This window comes from Microchirus variegatus (assembly GCF_963457635.1).
Source record: "Microchirus variegatus genome assembly, chromosome: 22".
Classification (NCBI taxonomy): domain Eukaryota; kingdom Metazoa; phylum Chordata; class Actinopteri; order Pleuronectiformes; family Soleidae; genus Microchirus; species Microchirus variegatus.
Genome location: NC_139823.1, coordinates 15,585,276 through 15,605,416, shown reverse-complemented (window position 1 = coordinate 15,605,416; position 20,141 = coordinate 15,585,276). Strand labels below are relative to the sequence as shown.

Genomic DNA, 20,141 nt, shown 5'->3' with positions numbered 1-20,141 from the left:
AATTAGAGCAAAAGTTCTTCATTCAGGGTTCACTTTAACAACAGCTCTTTCTTAAAGCTCACATAGAGTGGTCCTGTTGCACATATATGTTAGTTATGGAGGTCTACTTACATACATTAACTTGTTTTAATGCTCAAAAACCTCCTAGTTGCTGTAAACGAGCCGATAGAAATCTCTCTTTTCTGACGCTGTTTCGCTGCCGCGAGATTTGAGACTCAACTCTCTCACCCAGAAGACAAAGTGTTGTGATTGGCCAGTACCCGGAAGTACACCCGCTCTCAGACGCGCAGCTCCCCCCACTGGAACGGTGGATGCACTGCTACTCATTATCAAAACATTGTTTTAATAATGTTTAAAAATAGCTTCTTCATGACTCCCCGCCGCAGTCCCTTTGACGACCTTTGACCCGGAGTCAGAAGACACTGTCGCTCGTGAAACACCTCCACAACGGACGTTATTCTTCTTCTGTGGTTCAATGTACGCACCCGGATGTGCCCGGACTAGTGCCCGGAGCAGGACGATCTGCTGTTCCTGAGAACCTGTGTTTATGTAACCGGACCAGGTTTTTCCAGAGATCTCACTGAGCCCGAGATTACAATAAAACACAGCGTTCTCAGCAGTGGCTGAACTGTTTGTTTAGAACCTTCAGGGCTTCGTAAACAAGGTAATGACGCAGATACACACTAAAAAACAGCCTTAATTGGAACTTCCGGTCTAGGTCCGCTTTAAAGCTCCAAAAGACTGGAAGTTCCAATTAACGCTGTTTTTTAGTGTGTATCTGCGCCATTACCTCGTTCATGAAGCCCTAAAGTTTGGAAACAAACCTTTTCAGCCACTGCTGAGAACGCTGGGTTTTATTGTATTCTCGCCTGGAATCGCGACGCAAGGATCCCGTCTCCAGAACAGTGGATCCTCCTGCTCCTGCGGGAGGCACTAGTCCGGGCACATCCGCGAGCGTACAATGAAGCGCAGAAGAAGAAGAACGTCCGTTGTGGAGGTGTTTCGCGGGTCAAAGTCGTAAAAAGGGGACTGCGGCGGGGAGTCGCGACGAAGCCGTTTTTAAACACTTGTTAAAACAATGTTTTGATAATGAGTAGCAGTGCATCCACCGTTCCAGAAGGGGGAGCTGCGTTTCTGAGAGCTGGCGTGCTGATTAGGTCACTTCCAGGGTGAGAAAACTGTCGTTGGCTGGCCAATCCCGACACAGTTCTGTCTTTTGGGGGTGAGATTTCGGTCTGAAACACCGCAGCTGATGAGAGCTTCAGTGAGGAGAGATTTCTATCGGCTCGTTTGCAGCAACGAGGAGGTTTTTGAGCATAAAAACAAGTGAATGTATGTAAGTAGACCTCCATAACTCACATATATGTGCGACAGGACCACTCTATGGGAGCTTTAATCGAACACTAGTTAGTTTAATCTGAAAGTCTGGTTCATGTGGCGAAGAAGCGAACTCTGGTCCGCCTAAAAACATACTGTAGGCCTCTAATTGCAGGAAGCAGGACGAAAACGCAGGGCATTGTGGGTAAACACAACCGCTCGTACCGAGTTTAGCGGAGTCTATTAGGTGTGAAAACGAGTTTCAGTCGCAATTTAATCACGCGTTAGATAAGAATCCCTCAGTTAATGGCCGTGATTGATGCGATCGAGCTTTTTCTCATTTAATCCAGTAATTATATTCCGAGTATATCTTTCTCTAACGGCCTCATTTCCGCGCTCATTGATGGTCTCAACAATAGCTCCATCACAACGCCGGACGCCGCATTGCACAACGCGGGGTGGATTGTCGAGATTTAAAACGCACATCGTATCCAGCGCCCAAATAGCCTTTTTTAAGAGCTTTACCAAGTCCAAGGGCGTGTTCAGCGGGCGAGAGCGTGACTTTAACAGCGGCCCTGCACCGCACTACACCTAATAAGGCCAAATATTGTAATTGGCTGGAGGAGGGTTCCCCCCCTTTTGGTTGATTGTTGGATGTTAAAGTTCCAGCACGGAGGAGCCAATTTCATGACCCATTAGCTTCGTGCAAACCCAGATTGGACTGATGTCCAATGAGATGAGGAGGTTCCGTCAACACGAAGGGGAAACCGAAGGTTCCTGCTGCTGCTTCCTCAGCAATAATGTTATTAACTGCATGTACTATAACATTCTGATGGTGTGAGATCTCCAGTTTCACTTGTATTATAGTGCAACAAAGATGGAGCTATACCACTGTTGTGTTGGTGCGTGAAGCAATACTATCATATCGCACGCTTGAATTTTCCATCAATATGATGCAGTATTTGACGCATTTTAACCCTTTAACGCGTCAAAACGGCTGTCTGGACTTTTTCGAGGCTTATTTTAACAATAAAGGGGTCGGAAAATGATCGTGTAAATTAGTGCTTCGGCCCATTTTTCAATATACGACAGTTATTTACAATTTACTACATGTTAAAATAGTGTATTAACAATTTGAAATGAAGACAAACTAAAAGTTGTATACAAAATTTACAAACACCAGATATTGCGTGTTAAATCTGAAATTTGAACAGTATAAAACATGTTTAAAATAAAAAAAAATGTCTCCATGTCCAAAAACAGGCCAACATTTTTTAATTCTCTGGCGACAAAGATGCTGATTCGCCGGCTTCCTGCAACAGGGTGCAAGTGAAATTACCGTAATAACCACACGTTGGCTTTGACGTGCAACTTCTCAGCTTTCAGAAACCCCTAAGTTGCGTTGGCCAACCATACAATCTCTCTTGTCTGTGTTTAGTGTAACATTAATACAAATATCTAGGGTTCAAAAACCCCAAAAAACCAAAGCGTAATCTTCCAATTTCCTCATTGAAACCAACTGACTAGCAACACGAGTCGCTCCTCCCTTGATTTACAACACCAACGACGTGGTATTTGGCAAACTTATGCACGCTTGATTGACGTCAAGCTGATTTTTGTCCATCGATAATTCCCCTAACGGCGTTTCAGCGTGCTGTAAAATCGAGTGATCTGTGAAAGTATTAAGACTTCCACTCGACTCCAGTCGCATCCTGAGGGGAAATCTGGCGTATGACGAGACTCGCGCCTCAAGTGTTTGAATTGGCAGTGACAACAAAAGACGGGGGGGAAGGAAATGACAGACGCTGCTCGGTCTGAACTGACAGCTCAGTCGATTCGAATTGTGATTTTTGTTGGTCAAGTCGACGTTTGTCCCGATTTGAGGACGTTTGATTATGACACGAAGCTGTAAACGTATCCACGTTGTCTCTTAAAATGCTAAAGGTACTGTGTCGTTGGTTTTCAGCCTCATCACCTCCTGCTCACACACACACACAGGCTAAGATTTAAAAACAAAGTCGCGGCGCACAAAGCGAAAAAAACGAAATGCCACTGGGTCTTGACAAGGCTCTTTGATTATGTGGCAGGAGCCGGCAGTTTTCCTCCACCTCACGGCGCGCGGGGAAGATATCAGAGTGCATCTGCTGATGTGCGTTTGTAATCTGTGAGCTATTAAGTGACACCAAAGCACAGCAGGAGCGACTCGCTCTTTCCTCCGCTCGCGTTAATTAAGCACGAGGGCGATCTACGGCGGAGGCCCGTGCACAACGGCTGCCGACGACTCCACGCTCTTCAAAAAAAGACATAAATCAACGCAGCTCGGGGCATAAAAGCAGATCCCGGGAGCGTTTGTTTACTTGTATAATCTTTACATTTACATTGATAGATTCTCCAGGAGAATTCTTGTACTTGCTGCATACTGAGGACTGGATTTCCACTTCATAAATCAACACAATTACAAATATCTACTTCATGAATGACGTCTACAAAGAACTACTGGTTGCAGTACCATAAAATGTCTGCAGGTGGAGCCCCGGAGCAAAAATGGCTGGAAAACTTTTTAGATTTTTTTTTGGGGGGGTCAAAAATTTTACAAAAACATCATACTTGTACTATGTCTACCAAAATTATTATTTTTTTTTTTACCAAAAATGACTATACTATGTCGTCCAAAATTTGAAAAAAAAATTTTTACTCAAAATTTGACAAAAAAAACCGTCATACTATACTGTGTCATCCAAAATGTTTTTTTTTTTGTTTTTTTTTTTGACAAATTGAGTATAGCATGTTATAGCAAACTAAGGAAGTGAGGACCGGCCAAAATGTCCTCACTCTGTAAAAATGACCTCACTTTGTTGGTTAAAAACCCTCACTGGTCCTCAGTATGCTGCAAGTACAAGACCACACACACACACACACCCCCCCCCCCCCCACACACACACACACACACACACACACACACTTCCCTTCCGAGCCTTTTTTAGCTCCTGAGACGAAGACCTTTTTGTTTTCTCTGGAGTTAGAGCGCGCACGGGGGGGGGAGGAGAGAGCGCCGCACGAAATCGCACTTGATTAAATGTCAGACGTCTGAGCTCGGCGTTACAGAATTTCAAATTAAAACGGCGTCTCCACATCACTGTCTCGTCGACTCGGAAGGTTTCGCACAATCAGGGCCTCGCTGTTTCTCTATGATAAGGAGGTTGTTGTGTTTTTTTTGTGTTTTTTTTTACTTGTGTAACAAAAACAAAGAGGTGCGGATATGTTCTCGCTCGCATACTAAAATGAAATGTAGCACAAATAATGATCGCAATAATTAGAGGGTTTCTGGTCATGGATGACGGGGGGAAAAAGTAGTTAACCTCGGTGTCATATGTGTCACTGATGTTCCACAAGAACCTTTGAAGCCAGAGAAACTAACAATATGGGCCGATCTCCTCAATATGGGCGGAGTCAGCAACTGCACCGCTGCATGAAACTGCTGTGATTTCATTTTACAGGTGATTTACATTTAGTATTTCTGATTTTCCGCCAAGGACCACCAGAGGAAGCTCCCACACACACTCATGGTACAAAAGGGTTCTTCTACAGGGGCTGAGGTTCTACTTGGAACCAAAACCCCTTTCCTCAATAAAGGGTTTTAAAAGGGTTCTTGGTGGAACCTTCTATAAAAAGGTTATACCTGGAGCCAAGTATCTTTTGCTTTATTTTGAATTTTAAAAAGTAGTTTTATGGCATAGACTACATTCTTAGAAATAAGGGTTCCAAAAGGGTTCTTCTACAAGGGCTGAGGTTCTACCTGGAACCATTTGCTTCTGAAAAACCCTTTCCCGAAGAAAGGGTTTTTCAAGGGTTCTTGGTAACACTAATGGTTCCAGTAAGAACCATTTTGATCCAGAGAACCCTTTAAAACCCCTTTCCTGAATAAAGGGTTTTAAAAGGGTTCTTGGTGGAACCCTCCAAAAGGTTCTACCTGGAGCCAAAAAGGGTTCGCCTATGAGGACAAGCTGAAGAACCTTATATGGTTCTACTTAGTATCTTTTGCTGTATTTTGAATTTTAAAAAGTAGTTTTATGGCATAGACTACATTCTTAGAAATAAGGGTTCCAAAAGGGTCCTTCTACAAGTGCTGAGGTTCTACCTGGAACCATTTGCTTCTGAAAAACCAAGGTTTTTCAAGGGTTCTTAGTAACACTAATGGTTCCAATGAGAACCATTTTGATCCAACCCTTTAAAACCCCTTTCCTGAATAAAGGGTTTTAAATGGGTTCTTGGTAACACTAAGGGTTCTCATATGAGGACAAGCCGAAGAACCTTATATGGTTCTACTTAGCACTTTTATTTCTAAGAGTGCACTCACAAAACGCCATGGATGTTTGGCTTTTGGATTCAATTTCAGTATGCACCTAAAATGCACTCTAACCTTTACAGGTGAACTTAAGTGAACCTTCTGTAAACTTTTGAATTGTCCAATTGTTCTATGTTTAAGTACATGCTTTAGTACGAGGTGATTAACCACAAAATCACAACAACTGTCTGATGTAAAAGTTCTGGTTCAATGACAATTCGTATTCAAACAGTCGTCTTACTCATGACGTTCAAACGTTGACATCATGAGACCAAGACAACACTTTAAAATGACCATTGAATGCCCTTCTTTCATGGTAGAATATCACCGTAGCATGAACTCTTCATAGGGATATTCTTGTCGCACTTTTTTTTGAGTAGTGTGTATATTTGGGTATCTGCGAGAAACTGGATTTAAAAGTGCAATTTACAACAGAATTTCCATTCCCTGATAACCGAGCGTTCCGATAATCACAGTTTCCACTGCTGCTGCTGCTGCTGCTGCTGCTGCTGCTGTGTGCTTGAAAACCAAAAGTTGTGTGCATGTCGGCCCTCCGGTGCATGCTGGGAGGAGGCGACTGAAATACCAGACACATCTCTGCACTGCATCGCTGAACGACAGGATGGGTTGACCGGATTTTCCACTCTGACTATCACAGAGCAGAGACTTATCAGGGAGGAAAAATGCCTCAAGAAAAATCAGGGGGGGGAAAAAAAGTTGGCACAGAAACCGAGCCTAATCCGAGAGAGTGAAATTTGACTTTATTTAGAATGTGTTCATTCTAAATTAAGCCAAATAAGACAATTTTACAGTCAAAAATAGCAAGTCATGCTCCGACAGCTTTAAATCATACTCCTATATTTGGTACGAGAGCTAAATTTGACCTTTGACACGATTGATGCAGTGATAAAAACGGGGGGAAACTGTGGAAACTGTCCTTTCTGCTTCTGTTTTCATTTTGCAGTGAAGTCGGCAACAGTTTTTTCAACTTTAACGCTGCTAAAAAAAAAAAGTCAAGGTCATCCCGACTGAGCCGTAAAATTTTTGTAAAGTCAGTGGAAGTCCCTCTGCGCTTTGTGTTATTCTCAAGCGTTGACTCACTCGCAGTAAAAACCTGTGCAGAGCTGTGACTCACTGTGTCTTTAAACACTGCATTATTGTTTCAGCTGAAGTCTGAATGACGCAAGAAGAGACATCACATTCAAGGACTTTTCCAGGACCATTTAAACTCAAATTCAAGGACCGAATGTGACCGCACACATCTCATCTCAAGATGGGAAGGCAACTTGTAACTTGAGTCCACCATTATTGATTTTGCAGCACGGCTCTGGATCTGGACAGGTAGATTGTACTTGGGATCTTGGTCTTTGTCATTTTCTTTGGGTGAGAAGTCACATTTATTTGCTCTCTCTTGCTTAACTTTACTCGCTCATTGTTCTGCATGGAATCGCACGTCAAAAGCGGAGAGAGAGAAACAGTGACACCGCTAGTAGTTATGACTTCAGGTTTTGTGATTTCCATTAAAATTCACACTTTTATTCATCAAAAGAGTTGCAAAATGAATAGAAAATATAGCCGAGACATTGACAAGATTAGAAATAATGATTTTGCAATGACGTCTGCAGCTGGAATAGTCGTTTGCCACATTAACAATGTATAGAGTGAATTTCTGATTAATTTAATGTTAAATTCAATGAAAAAAAGTGCTTTTCCTGACCCCAAACTTTTGAAGGGTAGTGGACATTCAGACAAACACGTATAAACCCAACGATGTCATCAGGATCATAATCTGGACGAGATCAGCAAATTTAAATCTGAAAGCTACGCCCATTTACCAGGCAATATGGGATGTGTAGTATTTTCTGGCACTTTATCTTTGTTCAAAATATATCAGTTAAGGTCGCCCTAAATGTTCACTTAGGTCACTCTCCATCTCATGTTGCTCTCTCGCTTTCTTTGTCCTGTCATTTTTCTGTCAAACACAATATTTACTCATGACTAAACTTATATGTCATAGCTTTCCTTTTCAGCGACAAAGCTGCAGGAGAACACATTCGCACCGTCTTTCAGCGACGACGCGGCCGTGATCGATGACCTCGCGGAGCCGCGCTGAGGTTGCAACAGCAGCAGCAGCAGCAACATACAGCGACTGTAGTGAATGCCTCAGTGATGCTGCTGCTGCAACAACAGCTGCTCCAGCATAAAGCAGAGGCAGCCCCTGTGTGCTGTGTGTTCAGTCAGCCCTCCGGCACGATGAGCTTAGTGACTCAGCACGAGTCAACCTCACCACCACCTCCTCCTCCTCCTCCTCCTCCTCCTCCCTTCGTCTCTTCCCTTACCCCTGCCTCTCTTCCTCTTTGCCCTCTCTCGCTTTCTGCAGGTCCACACACTTTTCTACACTGACTTTCACTGGGTGAGATTTTTAAAAAACTAGACTTTATATTTCCTCCTAAAGCAGGAGGTCACACACGGTCCATGTGCATGCATACACTCACTATATGATCACAGAGGTATACACACACACACACACACACACACACACACACACACACACACACACACACACACACACACACACACACACACACACACACACACACACACACACACACACAAATAGCTGGATCTGATATGAATGGCAAACACGATTCTACTGTACATCACATGGATATGCACCTACACACGTATATATACATAAATATCAGTGCTGGGCGCTAGGTTAACGCGCATGACGCGTTTCCATAACGACTGACCGGAAAAAGACGCGTGTGACGTCATGTTTACGTGGCCGCTACACCGGAGTCCAGGCACCGTTTACCAGTTAGCGCCGTTAGCTGCATTAGCTCCTTTTAGCGCTGGTTAGCGTGGTCTGTTTATTAAAGGAAAAGAGCAGCGCTACAAATAACCGGCGTACCTGTGTACTGCGTATGTGTGCCTCTGTTTTTAAAGTTTAGCGTTACTTTAGAAACTAACTTTAACAAGTCGGGAGTCACGTAAACATGAGGTCACGCTCGTCATGTTTACGTGCCGCGACACCGGAGTCCAGGCGCCGTTTACCAGTTAGCTCCGTTAGCTCCGTTAGCTGCATTAGCGCCGTTAGCGCGCCTACAGTCGAACTGGAGCAGTCTGTTTATTAAAGTTTAGCGTTACTTTAGAGACTCATTTTAACAAGTCGGGGAGTCACATAAACATGACGTCACGCGGGTCTTTTTTTTTTCGGTCAGTCTTCATGGAAACGCGTGGCGCCATGTTTACGTGCCGCGACGCCGGAGTCCAGGCACCGTTTACCAGTTAGCTCCGTTAGCTGCATTAGCGCGCCTACAGTCGAACTGGAGCGGTCTGTTTATTAAAGTTTAGCGTTACTTTAGAGACTCAGTTTAACAAGTCGGGGAGTCACGTAAACATGACGTCGCTCGCGTTTTTTTTTCCGGTCAGTCGTCATGGAAACGCGTGGCGTCATGTTTACATGCCGCGACGCCGGAGTCCAGGAACCGTTTACCAGTTAGCTCCCTTAGCTGCATTAGCTCCTTTAGCGCCGTTAGCGCGCCTACAGTCGAACTGGAGCGGCCTGTTAAAGTTTAGCGTTACTTGAGAGACTCATTTTAACAAGTCGGGGAGTCACGTAAACATGACGTCAGTTTCCGGTCAGTCGTCATGGAAACACGTCATGCGCTAACGTGCGTTAACGTTGACGCACAATAACGCGCCCAGCACTAATAAATATATGTGTATATATATATAGAGAGAGATATATAGATATAAAACGCATGCAAAATAAGGCGAAGTCACACAAGACAATGACGTTAGCGAATAAGACAATCAAAGACATACTGTGGCTGAAAAGGTGGTTGCGCGGCTGGTGTAGGTGTACCTACAGTCAACGGTAAAAAGATTTCTTTCTCATTCACAGTTTTGAGAGGGTTTCTCATAGACGCTAATATAACGTTTAGCAGCACAAAAGAAAGCAGTGACAAATTTAATTTATCCCCAGCCCCCAACATTTTTGAATTGAATTTCTTTCCAAACAGGAAGACAAAAATTTTGACAGCAACAATAACAAAAACACAAGAGAGCTACGAGCTACGAACACACACAAGCATCCAGATACACCCACAGCAGATGCACCCTCTGCAAGCATGAATGACCTTATGGCTGACAAACACCGATACTGGTACCAGGGAAAACAATAACAAACAGTTTCTCTTTGGGAAAATAATAATAATAATAATAAAAAATGGAGTAAAAAAACCGAGTAAACTCACAGGTAGGCGGCCTTGCCCTCCTCCATTTCTTTGCCCTTGCCGCTGGTGGCTGTTTTCTTGCTGCACAGGGTGCGCGTGATGCACATGAGGAGGCCGCAGTGACGCAGGAAGAAGCAGCTGATGTCGACCAGCACCACGAGAAGCAGGAGGGCGCCCAGACCCAGGCCCACCACCGCCCCCAGGCCCAGACCGCTGAACAGGGATTCTGCTAAGGCAGTGAAACACACCACACAGGGGGAGGAGAGAGAGAGAGAGAGGGGATAAACACTGTTAGAAATTTTGACTTCCACACTTTTTTTCCCCCCCGTCTAAGCCATGCAGACAAAGGGTCAGGTGTGGAGCAGAGTCAGTGGAGCCAGGATTCATTAGATTGCTCACGAAGCAGTGTGCGGGGTCAGTTGCCTGTCTGAGATACGCCTGACCTCCGCCAATGAAGGTCGCCCCGAGACCCCCCCCCCCCCCCACCCCCTCGCTACGCCCCGCACACATGTGGGTGTACCGGTGCGTGAGGATGTGACAGCAGAAAACCCATCAAGCTGAATTGAGCTAGGGAGGAGTACACAAAAAAAACATCACTGCGGCTACTTTCACGAGCACTCGGAGGTCAGTTCAATTCCACCTGGTTAGCTTCTAATACAGATAAGTTCTAATCCGCCGACGCCTCAGTGGAGAATCCAAAATTATTGGGGTGAATCCACTAAATCTCCTCCGAAAAAACAAATCAATCCCAACCACAAAAAAGTTTTTTTTTTTAAACCACAGCAAATATCATCATATTAAACTTTTTTACAGACTTCAAACTGAGTAACTTCTCGACGTAAAACATGTCAAACGAGGCTCACGCGCAGCGTCGGGGGTTTAGATCTCGTGTTGCCCTCCGGCAAACGCTGTGCGGGTAAAAGTGAGACGACTGAAAACACAAAGAGGCGCCCAGAAAAATAAAGTTTCAGAAGTAAAATCTGCTGCTCCAAAAAAAAAAAGAAGCAGTTTGTTGACTTAGATGATTCTTGTCTCCACCCGCCCTCCTCCCCCTGCACTGCTGGTGTATACACACAAATGCTCCCTCAGTCAGATCTACTGGAATATTACTTGTTTTCAGATAAAGGACTCATTTTCTTTCATATTCTCATGAGGTTCAAGTCTGGTCAGTAGGGGGCAGTCAAGTCAAAGAAAAAGCCCAACTGTGTGAGGAATAACAACTGTTGAGTCCGGGTGGGCGACGTTAGCTTAAAATGATGTCACGCTATTCCATCGTGAATAATGACATTTGTGACAATATTTTTTAGTGCTGGACACTAAGTTAACGCACGGCGCGTTGCCATGACGACTGACCGGAAAAAGACGCGCGCGACGTGATGTTTTTTACGTGCCGCGACACCAGATTTACCAGTTAGCTCCGTTAGCTCCTTTAGCGCCGTTAGCGCGCCTACAGTCGAACCGGAGCGGTCTGTTTATTAAAGTTCAGCTTTACTTTAGAGACTCATTTTAACAATCGGGACTAACGTAAACACGACGTCAGTCGGTCGTCGTGGAAACGCGGCGTGCGTTAACGGTGACGCCGTTATCGCGTTAACGTGCCCCGTACCAATATTTTTACATCATTTCAAAGTAAAAGGTGTTTGTTTTGATACGCAAAGACATATTATTCACAATAAAAAAAAACATATTGATGATGCAAAATATGTAAGTAATAAATAATTAATATGTTAATATCTAAAACCAATATTTAAGCGGCGGGCCACATGAAATCGATGGAAGGGCCGCGAGTTTGAGACCACTGTTCTAAGATCACATAAGATAACATCAAATACAACACTGTAACTTTAAATGAATGAGGAACAGATACGTACGGAACCACAGACGCGTCAAAACTGTGACAAATTAGTATTTTCTGGCCACAAAATTAATAATATTAATAACATTCTCATGAATTAGTGTGATTGGGTTTTATTTTAGGCTGGGAATGAGCTACAAAAACTCAAAAATCCCCAAAGCCTGGCTTTGCAAGTGTCGTGCCAAGGTAGTTTTATCCCCGACAGGATTTGTATCCCCCTGCTGCGTGGAGGTGGAGGCGGGGTTACGTTGCATGGGTTTTCTCTCTCTTCGGGTTCCTCTGGCTTCCTCCCACGGTTGCAAAAACATTCAATATGGCGGAGATTAGGTAAATTGGACACTCTGAAATTGACTGTAGGTGTGAGAGTGAGTTGTTGTTTTTTTTTGTACCATGTCATGTCTGGGGCTCCCGTTGATCTGCACCAAGGAAATGTTAAAATATTTAAGATACAGCTGCTCTCTTTCCCACAGTATCGATACACTCTTCTCGCAAAGTAAACAAAGAGACAAAACAGACGCCTAAACTTCCACAGTCAGCTTTTAAAAGACTGAAGCAAACACATTTCTGTGTGTGTGTGAGCCCTCTGGTTCTGCAACTATCCAACATATTTCCACAGGTGCAGAGGTCTGTGTTTATTTCTTCTCAGCGCTATTGTGCCACACCACAGCTTAAGGTAAAGCAGGCATCGAGCGCTACTATTGTAGCTTGTGGCGCTGAGCAGGAACTTTAAAGTTAAAATACTCTCGTCTCAGCCGAAGGAGGGGGGGGGGGGGAAGAGCATGCATGCATCAGGGCCCAAATTTCAATTTACAGTAATAAAGAAGAAAAAATGAAGGTGGTGCAGCGATGATGAGAGACTCCCAGCCGAACACAACTGTGCTCTCAAATGATCCTGAGGTGAAGAAGAGAGAGAACACAAACCCACCGTAGGATCAGTGTTGACAGCTGGAGGTCTGACATCACCAGGAGTTAATCAGCGACGGGGAGAGTGATGACGAATGAACTCTCTTACTTAGGAAGTCTCACGCGGGCGTTTTCGGCCGCGAGCGCCAAAAGGTGAATGAGACATTTATGTGAAATTGTAAGCGACGAGAGACTGAGTGCTCACGTCTTTCACTCCCGTCACCGCCCGTCTAAAAAAAGCCTCCAGTGAGCGAGAAAAACAACATTTATTTCTTAGTGTGTAAATGGAGTAAAAAATGTGCAGCAAGGCTCTTATTTTCTCCATGTGCTGGATGTGTATTAAGGTAAATGACATACATTACTGTTCACAAGTTTCAACCTATACAATTTTGTTGTGTTTTCCAATAAAAAGATTAGAAATAATCCACCCTCTGGTAATTTTTTATTCAAAATAATAATTTTGCCCTTTCGTCAAAGAACCAGCAAACCTGTTTTCAGCTGTGCTAACATCATTGCACAAGGGTTTTCAAGGGTTTTCTAATCAACCAATAGCCTTCTAACACCTTTAGCAAACACAATGTACCATTAGAACCCTGGAAATGGGCCTCTATACACCTGGATTTCATTAAAAACCAGACGTTTGCAGCTAGAATAGTCGTTTACCACATTAACAATATATAGAGTGTATTTCTGATTCATTTAATGTTGTATTTTTTTGAAAAAGTGCTGTTCCTTCTAAAATAAGGAAAGAAAGAAATAATCAAAATGCTATTTTTTCTCAAAATTTGTATTTCTTTCTCAAACTGTTATTGCTTTGAAAAAGGTGGTGTTCCTTCAAATTCTTAAAATGTATTTTTTTCTCAAAATGTATTTATTTTTCTCAACATTTTTTTTTTCTCAATTAAATTTTTTTTTCTCAAAATTTAAAAAAAATTTTCTCAAAATTTATTTATTTCCTCAAACTTTTATAAATTTTTTCTCAAAAAAAAAAAATTCTCAAAAAAAATTTTTTTTCTCAAATTTTGTATCTTTTTTCCTCAAGATTTTTATCTTTTTTCTCAAATTTTTTTTTTTCACAACATTTTTATTTTTTTTCTCAAAATTTTAATTTCTTTCTCAAAATCTGTTCGATTCATTGAAAAAAGTGCTTTACCTCCAACATTTCTAAGTGACCCCAAACTTTTGAATGGTGTATGCATTTACAGAGCAATCCTTAAAGCCCTTCAACTCACCCTCATCCAAGTTCTAATCCCTTTTAAAAGTCGATTCAAAGTTACAGAGGAACAAACTTTTCCAATTTGTCGTCTGTTACACACGACTGAAAATTTTCCAAAATATTTTTTCTCAAAATTATTTTTTTTCTCGCAAAATTCTTATTTTCTTTTCTCTCAAATTTTTTTCTCAAATTTTTTTTTTTCTCAAATTTTTTTTTTTTCCTCAAATTTTTTTTCTCACAATTTAATTTTTTTCGCCATCATTTATTTTTTTTCCTCAAAATGTAAAAGTTTTTTTCTCAACATTTAATTTTTTTTTAATCAACATTTTATTTTTTCTCAATTTTTTTTTTCTCAAAATTCTGTTTGATTCATTGAAAAAAGTGCTTTTCCTTCAACATTTCTAAGTGACCCCAAACCTTTGAACGGTGTATGCATTTACAGAGCAATTCTTAAAGCCCTTCAACTCGCCCTCATCTGAGTTCTAGTCCCTTTTAAAAGTCGTTTTATAGTTACAGAGGAACAAACTTGTCGTCTGTAACACACGGCTGAAAATATTCCAAATACAGTTTGTTACGTTGGAGCTACAACACATTTCTGCTCTGCTGTCCTTGTTCACATTTAAAAAAAACAGTGTGTATTTTGTGCTCCAGATCTCCTGCTGTCTACTTTATGTAACACACTCACAGACTATATTTTTTTTACGGCGAACCAAAAATGGCGAGGGGATGCTCGAGGGACGCTTACATGATAGGAATCAAAATATCAGCCTGTTTCAACACCATTCCCGGCTCCGTCTCTTTCACACACACACAATTTTGGCTGAAAACAACCCTTAAAATTAAAGCCAAAAAAAAAGAGTGGACACTTTAACTTGGTTTCATTTTTAAATCCAGCGCGGAGGAGTTCTGAGCCAACGCATCAGAGAGGACCGAACCTTCCCGAAGTGAAGTTGTCGCAGTGAGTCACAAACCAAATGACTCTCATGCCGTTGACTTTGTTCTCGACTTCAAGCTGAGACGACAGACAACGGAGACTGGCAGAGAGTCAAAGCACAGAGAGAGAGAGAGAGAGGGAAAACCTGGTGGAAAGAACAACTTTAATTAAAACACTTTGTGTTTTTTTGCGAATCTGGGGGATGTGGGATTTGAAACCCCGTCGACTGGATCAATATTTCCTCGCTGCCACCGGCTACTGTTTTGAATCTCACCTTTTGAAGTTTTATCTGAGTTAATTGAGCCGCTATAGCAACAAACTCACTCACGGGTGGTAAACAACACCTTTTTTTAACTCCCCTCAAGCCTTCACGTACTTCACAGGAGAAAAAAAGAAAAGAAAAAAGAATATTCATCCCTTTTTTTCTTTTTTTAAAGTCTTGTGTTAGTTCTTTTTCTATCATCAGATGTTTGAGGCCTCGAGCTTATTTTTCTTTTTTTATATATCTGTTTACATTTTTCACATCACACAAAGCCTTTGTGTCTTTTATATACGGCGACAACACGGGCGGATAATGGCGCAGGCAGAATTTGTTGCATAAAACGGCCGTAAATTAAGGTTCAAATGTAGGAATTTAAACATAAATGACTTAAAGGGGATGTGAGCATGTCATGGTTCAAGATTCACAGCATTCGCATTGTTTAAAGGGACACTGTGTAGTATTTATGGGTTTATATAACCCAAAATCCACTTTTTATACATATTATGTGCTCCTGCATTGTCAAGTCGCTGTATAATATTCTTTGTTTCATTTTCGCAGTGTTTCAAAAAGTCATGTAAAATAACACGGTCGCGGGCCGCGGTTGCATAGCCACTGTTAGCAGCGAGACACCATGTTTCTACCGGAGCCTGTAAGGACAAACGCGAGAGAACAAATCAAGCATCTCTTTACTTGTAGCGGAAGAGAGAACCTCATCTGCTGACACGGAGAAAGACGACGAGGACGACATTTGACCGGCTGAGGACACCGTAGCGCTCAGGGAAGGGAGGGGGTGAGCAGAGGAGCAGTTCCTTGTTGTAAATTTCAGCCTCTCCTCTAGATGGCACTATAAACTACTTACTTCACTTTTAAATCATTTACTTTAAAGGTGCCATATGTAAGAATGTGGCCAAAAACGGTTACTACACACAAATTCAAAATCCCGAGGTCTTTTAGGTGTCGTTTTGTGATGTAACTGGCAACCCGTGGTTGCTTGGCACCTGAGACTCTACTGACTGCAATGATTGGTAGAAGGCGGTAGGTGGCGCCACATGACGCCAAAACATGATTTCAAAACATAAACATGATTTGCATTAAAAATATTTTTTTTAATGTAAATATTTTGTCTGTACTGTTGTTGTTGGTGAGTTCAGTTTGTTATATGAACATTATTCCTGAGTCTCTGTGACATATTAGGAGGATTTTATGGCCAGTCGCTCTAGATTTATTACGTAATGCACCTTTAAGTGTCATTTTGTGGGGATTTTTTTTCAAAATGCAGCTCCACCGACTAAAGCCCCCTTTTTCCACCTATGGTCCCAGCTCGCCTCACATCGGCACGGCACGGTTTAGGTTGGTTAACACGACTCACGATAGAATATTTAAGTGCTTAGAAAGCTAGAAACACGTCTTTCCCTTCAGGAAAACAGCTCAGACTTCGACTAAGGTTAGAAAAGGTGCTTAACTTTTAAAAAAAAAATACTTCAAGAATTACTGAACTGTTGCCTTCCGTCCATGTAATTCCTGGCATCATATGGTCAGACGTGGCTCCAGCGGCTGCAGCCGACTTAAACAAGGGAAGTGAGTAATGAGGTCATTTATATATATATATATATATATATAAAAAAAGGCTCTTCCAGAGAATACAGGGCAGAGCCGCCGCCGCCGCCGCCGCCGCTCTCCTCTCGGACCACATGATCACCTTCGAGAGGCCACGCAGCATCTGTGAGAACAATCCCCGCAGGTCGCGGTGATAAAGTGCTCGCAGCCGGTTTAAAGAGGGCCAACGCTGCTGCGCTCGGGTTTTAAAGGCAAATGTCATCAACGCGGTCAGGAATGAAGGAGAATCAGCAGCTGAAAATCACAGTTTGAAAGAAAGTAAAAAGAGGAAAATCCAAACAAACGCCAACAACATAGCGTATCTGAGTCGTCCAGTTCCTGAAGTATGACTGCAAGTTTAACAAGTTCTCAGGTTTTCCTGCTTCTTATATGTGAATATACTCTGGTTTCCTGGCGTCATATTAACAAAGTACGTCGTTAAAAGTGAATGATTTTTGGTTTGCGGACAAACAAGATGTTTGAGAACGTCGTCATTTCCATTTTTTGACATTTTCTGACCAAACAATGACTCAATTTATTCGTTTATTATGGAAATAATCGTTCACTGTTAGAAATAAGGGTTCCAAAAGGGTTCTTCTACAAGGGCTTGAGGTTCTACCTGGAGCCATTTGCTTCCGAAAAACCCTTTCTCAAGTTGTTACCAAGGGTTCTTGGTAACACTTATGGTTCCAGTAAGAACCCTTTTTAACCAGAAGGTTCTACCTGGAGCCAAAAAGGGTTCTCCTATGACAGGGCTCTGCAACCTTTAGAATGAAAAGAGCCATTTTTGTCCCCTCTTCACCCAAATAAAATTAATCAGGAGCCGCGAAACCTATTTGATCCTAAAAATGAAGATAAAATCACATGTAGTGAGAAAAAAAAAAAGTATTTTTTTACACATATACTCTATTTAAAGAACCACCGTTTGTCGCAAGTTAATACCCAACCTTTAAAGTGTAGGAAAACGACAAATAAAACTATTTCTTACAGTATTTTATTAGCTTTTCGGGGAGGTTTTTCAACTGGACGTGACGGATAAAACATCAAAAAAATTTTATTTACGCCTTTATCTTGACAAAAAAAATGTGAAAAACATGAATAGTTTTCTCTTCAATGCTACAAGGAGCCACTTTTCATGTGTTTTTCCTCTCACAATCTCATGCTTTGTGATGTGTTTTTGCTTGATTAATCCTTCCTGTCCACATAAACCCCCGTTGCCCTTTGCCTCAGTGTGAAGCACATTCACAGAAGAAGAAGAGCATAATGGGGGTCTGTGTTTCGCCCTCTGGTGATATTTCGACTGCAGCATCCGTCCCCATTTCATGCTCTCCAGCTGCTGGAAGTCAATCTAGCCGGAAAAACATCCCCTGACTGTGCTTGGCACGGACTTCTCAGTTGTACTGAAGACTTTTCACCGAAGATTTCAGACACACGGGCACGCGTCGACACTTTACCGCAGACGGCGACTTAAGTTTTCCAGAAAGTCTTGAAACACAGCTTTCATTAATTCTTATTTCCTCGCTCTATTAACTACTTTACCGTCGTCGTCTTCTGATTAATTCCTTGATACATCGGGGCCATTAGCACTATTTTTCAGTTGCCAGACACGCCGCTCTCCGCATTGCACACGCGGCACCTGCAGCACATCCATACACACATTGCCCCCACGAGCTCATTAGGCCTGAGGTGTGATTGACCATCCCTCGATTGGATGCGAGAGGACATTATTACCCGATTAATGATGACCAAACTGGGCCGATCGGGGAGGTGGGGAGGGGGGAACGTCATCATTTGTGGACGTGAGTGAGGATTGTTTCCGTGAGCTCACTTTGGGATGTGATGGAGGTGCAGAAGTTTGTCTGAGGAGGCCGGCGCGGAGAATTAAAGGTAATCATTATTAAACTCTGCCTGTGCCTCGTTTTGAAGGAGAGCGATTTCCACGTCGGAGGCATGGATGTATTAAATGAACTGGATAGAGCTCCGACAATCTTTACCTGGTGGCCACTGTGGGTACTGCAACAGAAAACCCCTTGGAGCCCAAAAGCAATTTTCCCATTGACCACAATAGTAAAAGAGACACCTGGAGACATGGACACAGGCTTTTATAGATCTTTATATGGTAGTGACACTGCTGCGCATGCTCTATGGGCCCCATAACCCGGAAAAATAAACTTTTTTGGCTTCATAGGAATGAACGGAAGCAAGGGGGACGGTGCTCTATCCAGTTCATATTATACATTCATGGTCGGAGGCAGCCGAGCTCTGAAGTGCACTGGGCAAATAAGGAAGTGGAAAACAGGGTCTCTGCAGGTTTCAACAAGACAAATTTTAGACTTTTTAGGAGTTTTTTTAAGACCATAATGAATACAATTTAAGACCCATTTCAAATCCATACTGGCAAAAAAGTACAAAAGACAAAAAATTGGAGCCACAAATCTCCGATCTTGCAATTCTTCTTAGCTGTGGGCTTTCATTAAGTTTTCTCCGCTGCTATGCTAAGCTGTAACACACCGTGGCGCGCAAACAGCACACTAGCTAGTGGTGCTCGATAAATTCTCACCGGGCAGCACAGGTGGCCTACTTAGTTCCGTGTTGTAGTTGTGTTATTGCATCATCAAAAATAGAAACATTTCAAAGCGAGACTGAAGTTAATGCACGTTTTAAATAAAAGTAACGTTAATAGATTTTTAAGACCTTTAAAAATTGTATTTAAAGACCTTTTATGAGAGTTTAGGAGAATTTAAGACATTTAAAGGCCTTAAATTCAAATTATTGGATTTAAGACTTTTTAAGATCCCGCGGATACCCTGGAAAAAACCAGAGGAAATACTTTTTTATTAAAGAATATGACAGTCAACCTTGATTCCCGTCGTCTTTCTCTGTGTCAGCAGATGAGGTTTTAGTATTTATTCAGATGTATAAGTGTAGTCTTTTGTATATCGTATCTGCTCCGTCAGTGGAGGCGGGACTTCCGCTACAAGTATAGCGACGATTGATTGTTCTCTCGGGTTGTCCTTACAGGCTCCCGCAGAAACATGGCGTCTCGCTGATAACAGTGGCAATGCAACGCGGCCCGCGACCATGTTTTTTACATGACTTTTGAAAAACACTACGAAAATGAAATTTTAAACTATTATACAGCGGCTAGACAATGCAGGAGCACATAATATGAATAAAAAAGTGGATTTTGGGTCATATAAACCCATAAATACTACACAGTGTCCCTTTAAGACATAATTATGTTTGAGAGCAACGAGGTCGGCGATACTGACGATAAATACCACCAGGGGGTGACAGTGGATTTACCTGCAGATGCAGCAGCGCTGTAAGCACTATCACCGTCACATGTGAAGCAGAGTGTTACAGTCAATACATGCTGTCTTGTTCTTCACACTCCATCATGATTAAATCAAGGCACTGACACAAGTTGATATTACTGATATTTTCTTACTGTTTACTGTTTTTTTTTTTT

At 42.3% G+C, this 20,141-nt stretch overlaps 1 protein-coding gene across 1 annotated transcript in view; it reads right to left on the bottom strand.

Moving 5' to 3' along the window:
• ncam2 (neural cell adhesion molecule 2) overlaps positions 1 to 20,141 on the bottom strand; it is a gene marked incomplete at its 5' end in the record, with an annotated part of 350,469 nt that overhangs the window by 2,538 nt on the left and 327,790 nt on the right. The window contains one exon of the mRNA XM_083908283.1: positions 9,925 to 10,132. Coding sequence (XP_083764409.1) covers positions 9,925 to 10,132 — 208 coding nt within the window. The remainder of the gene's footprint in view (positions 1 to 9,924; positions 10,133 to 20,141) is intronic.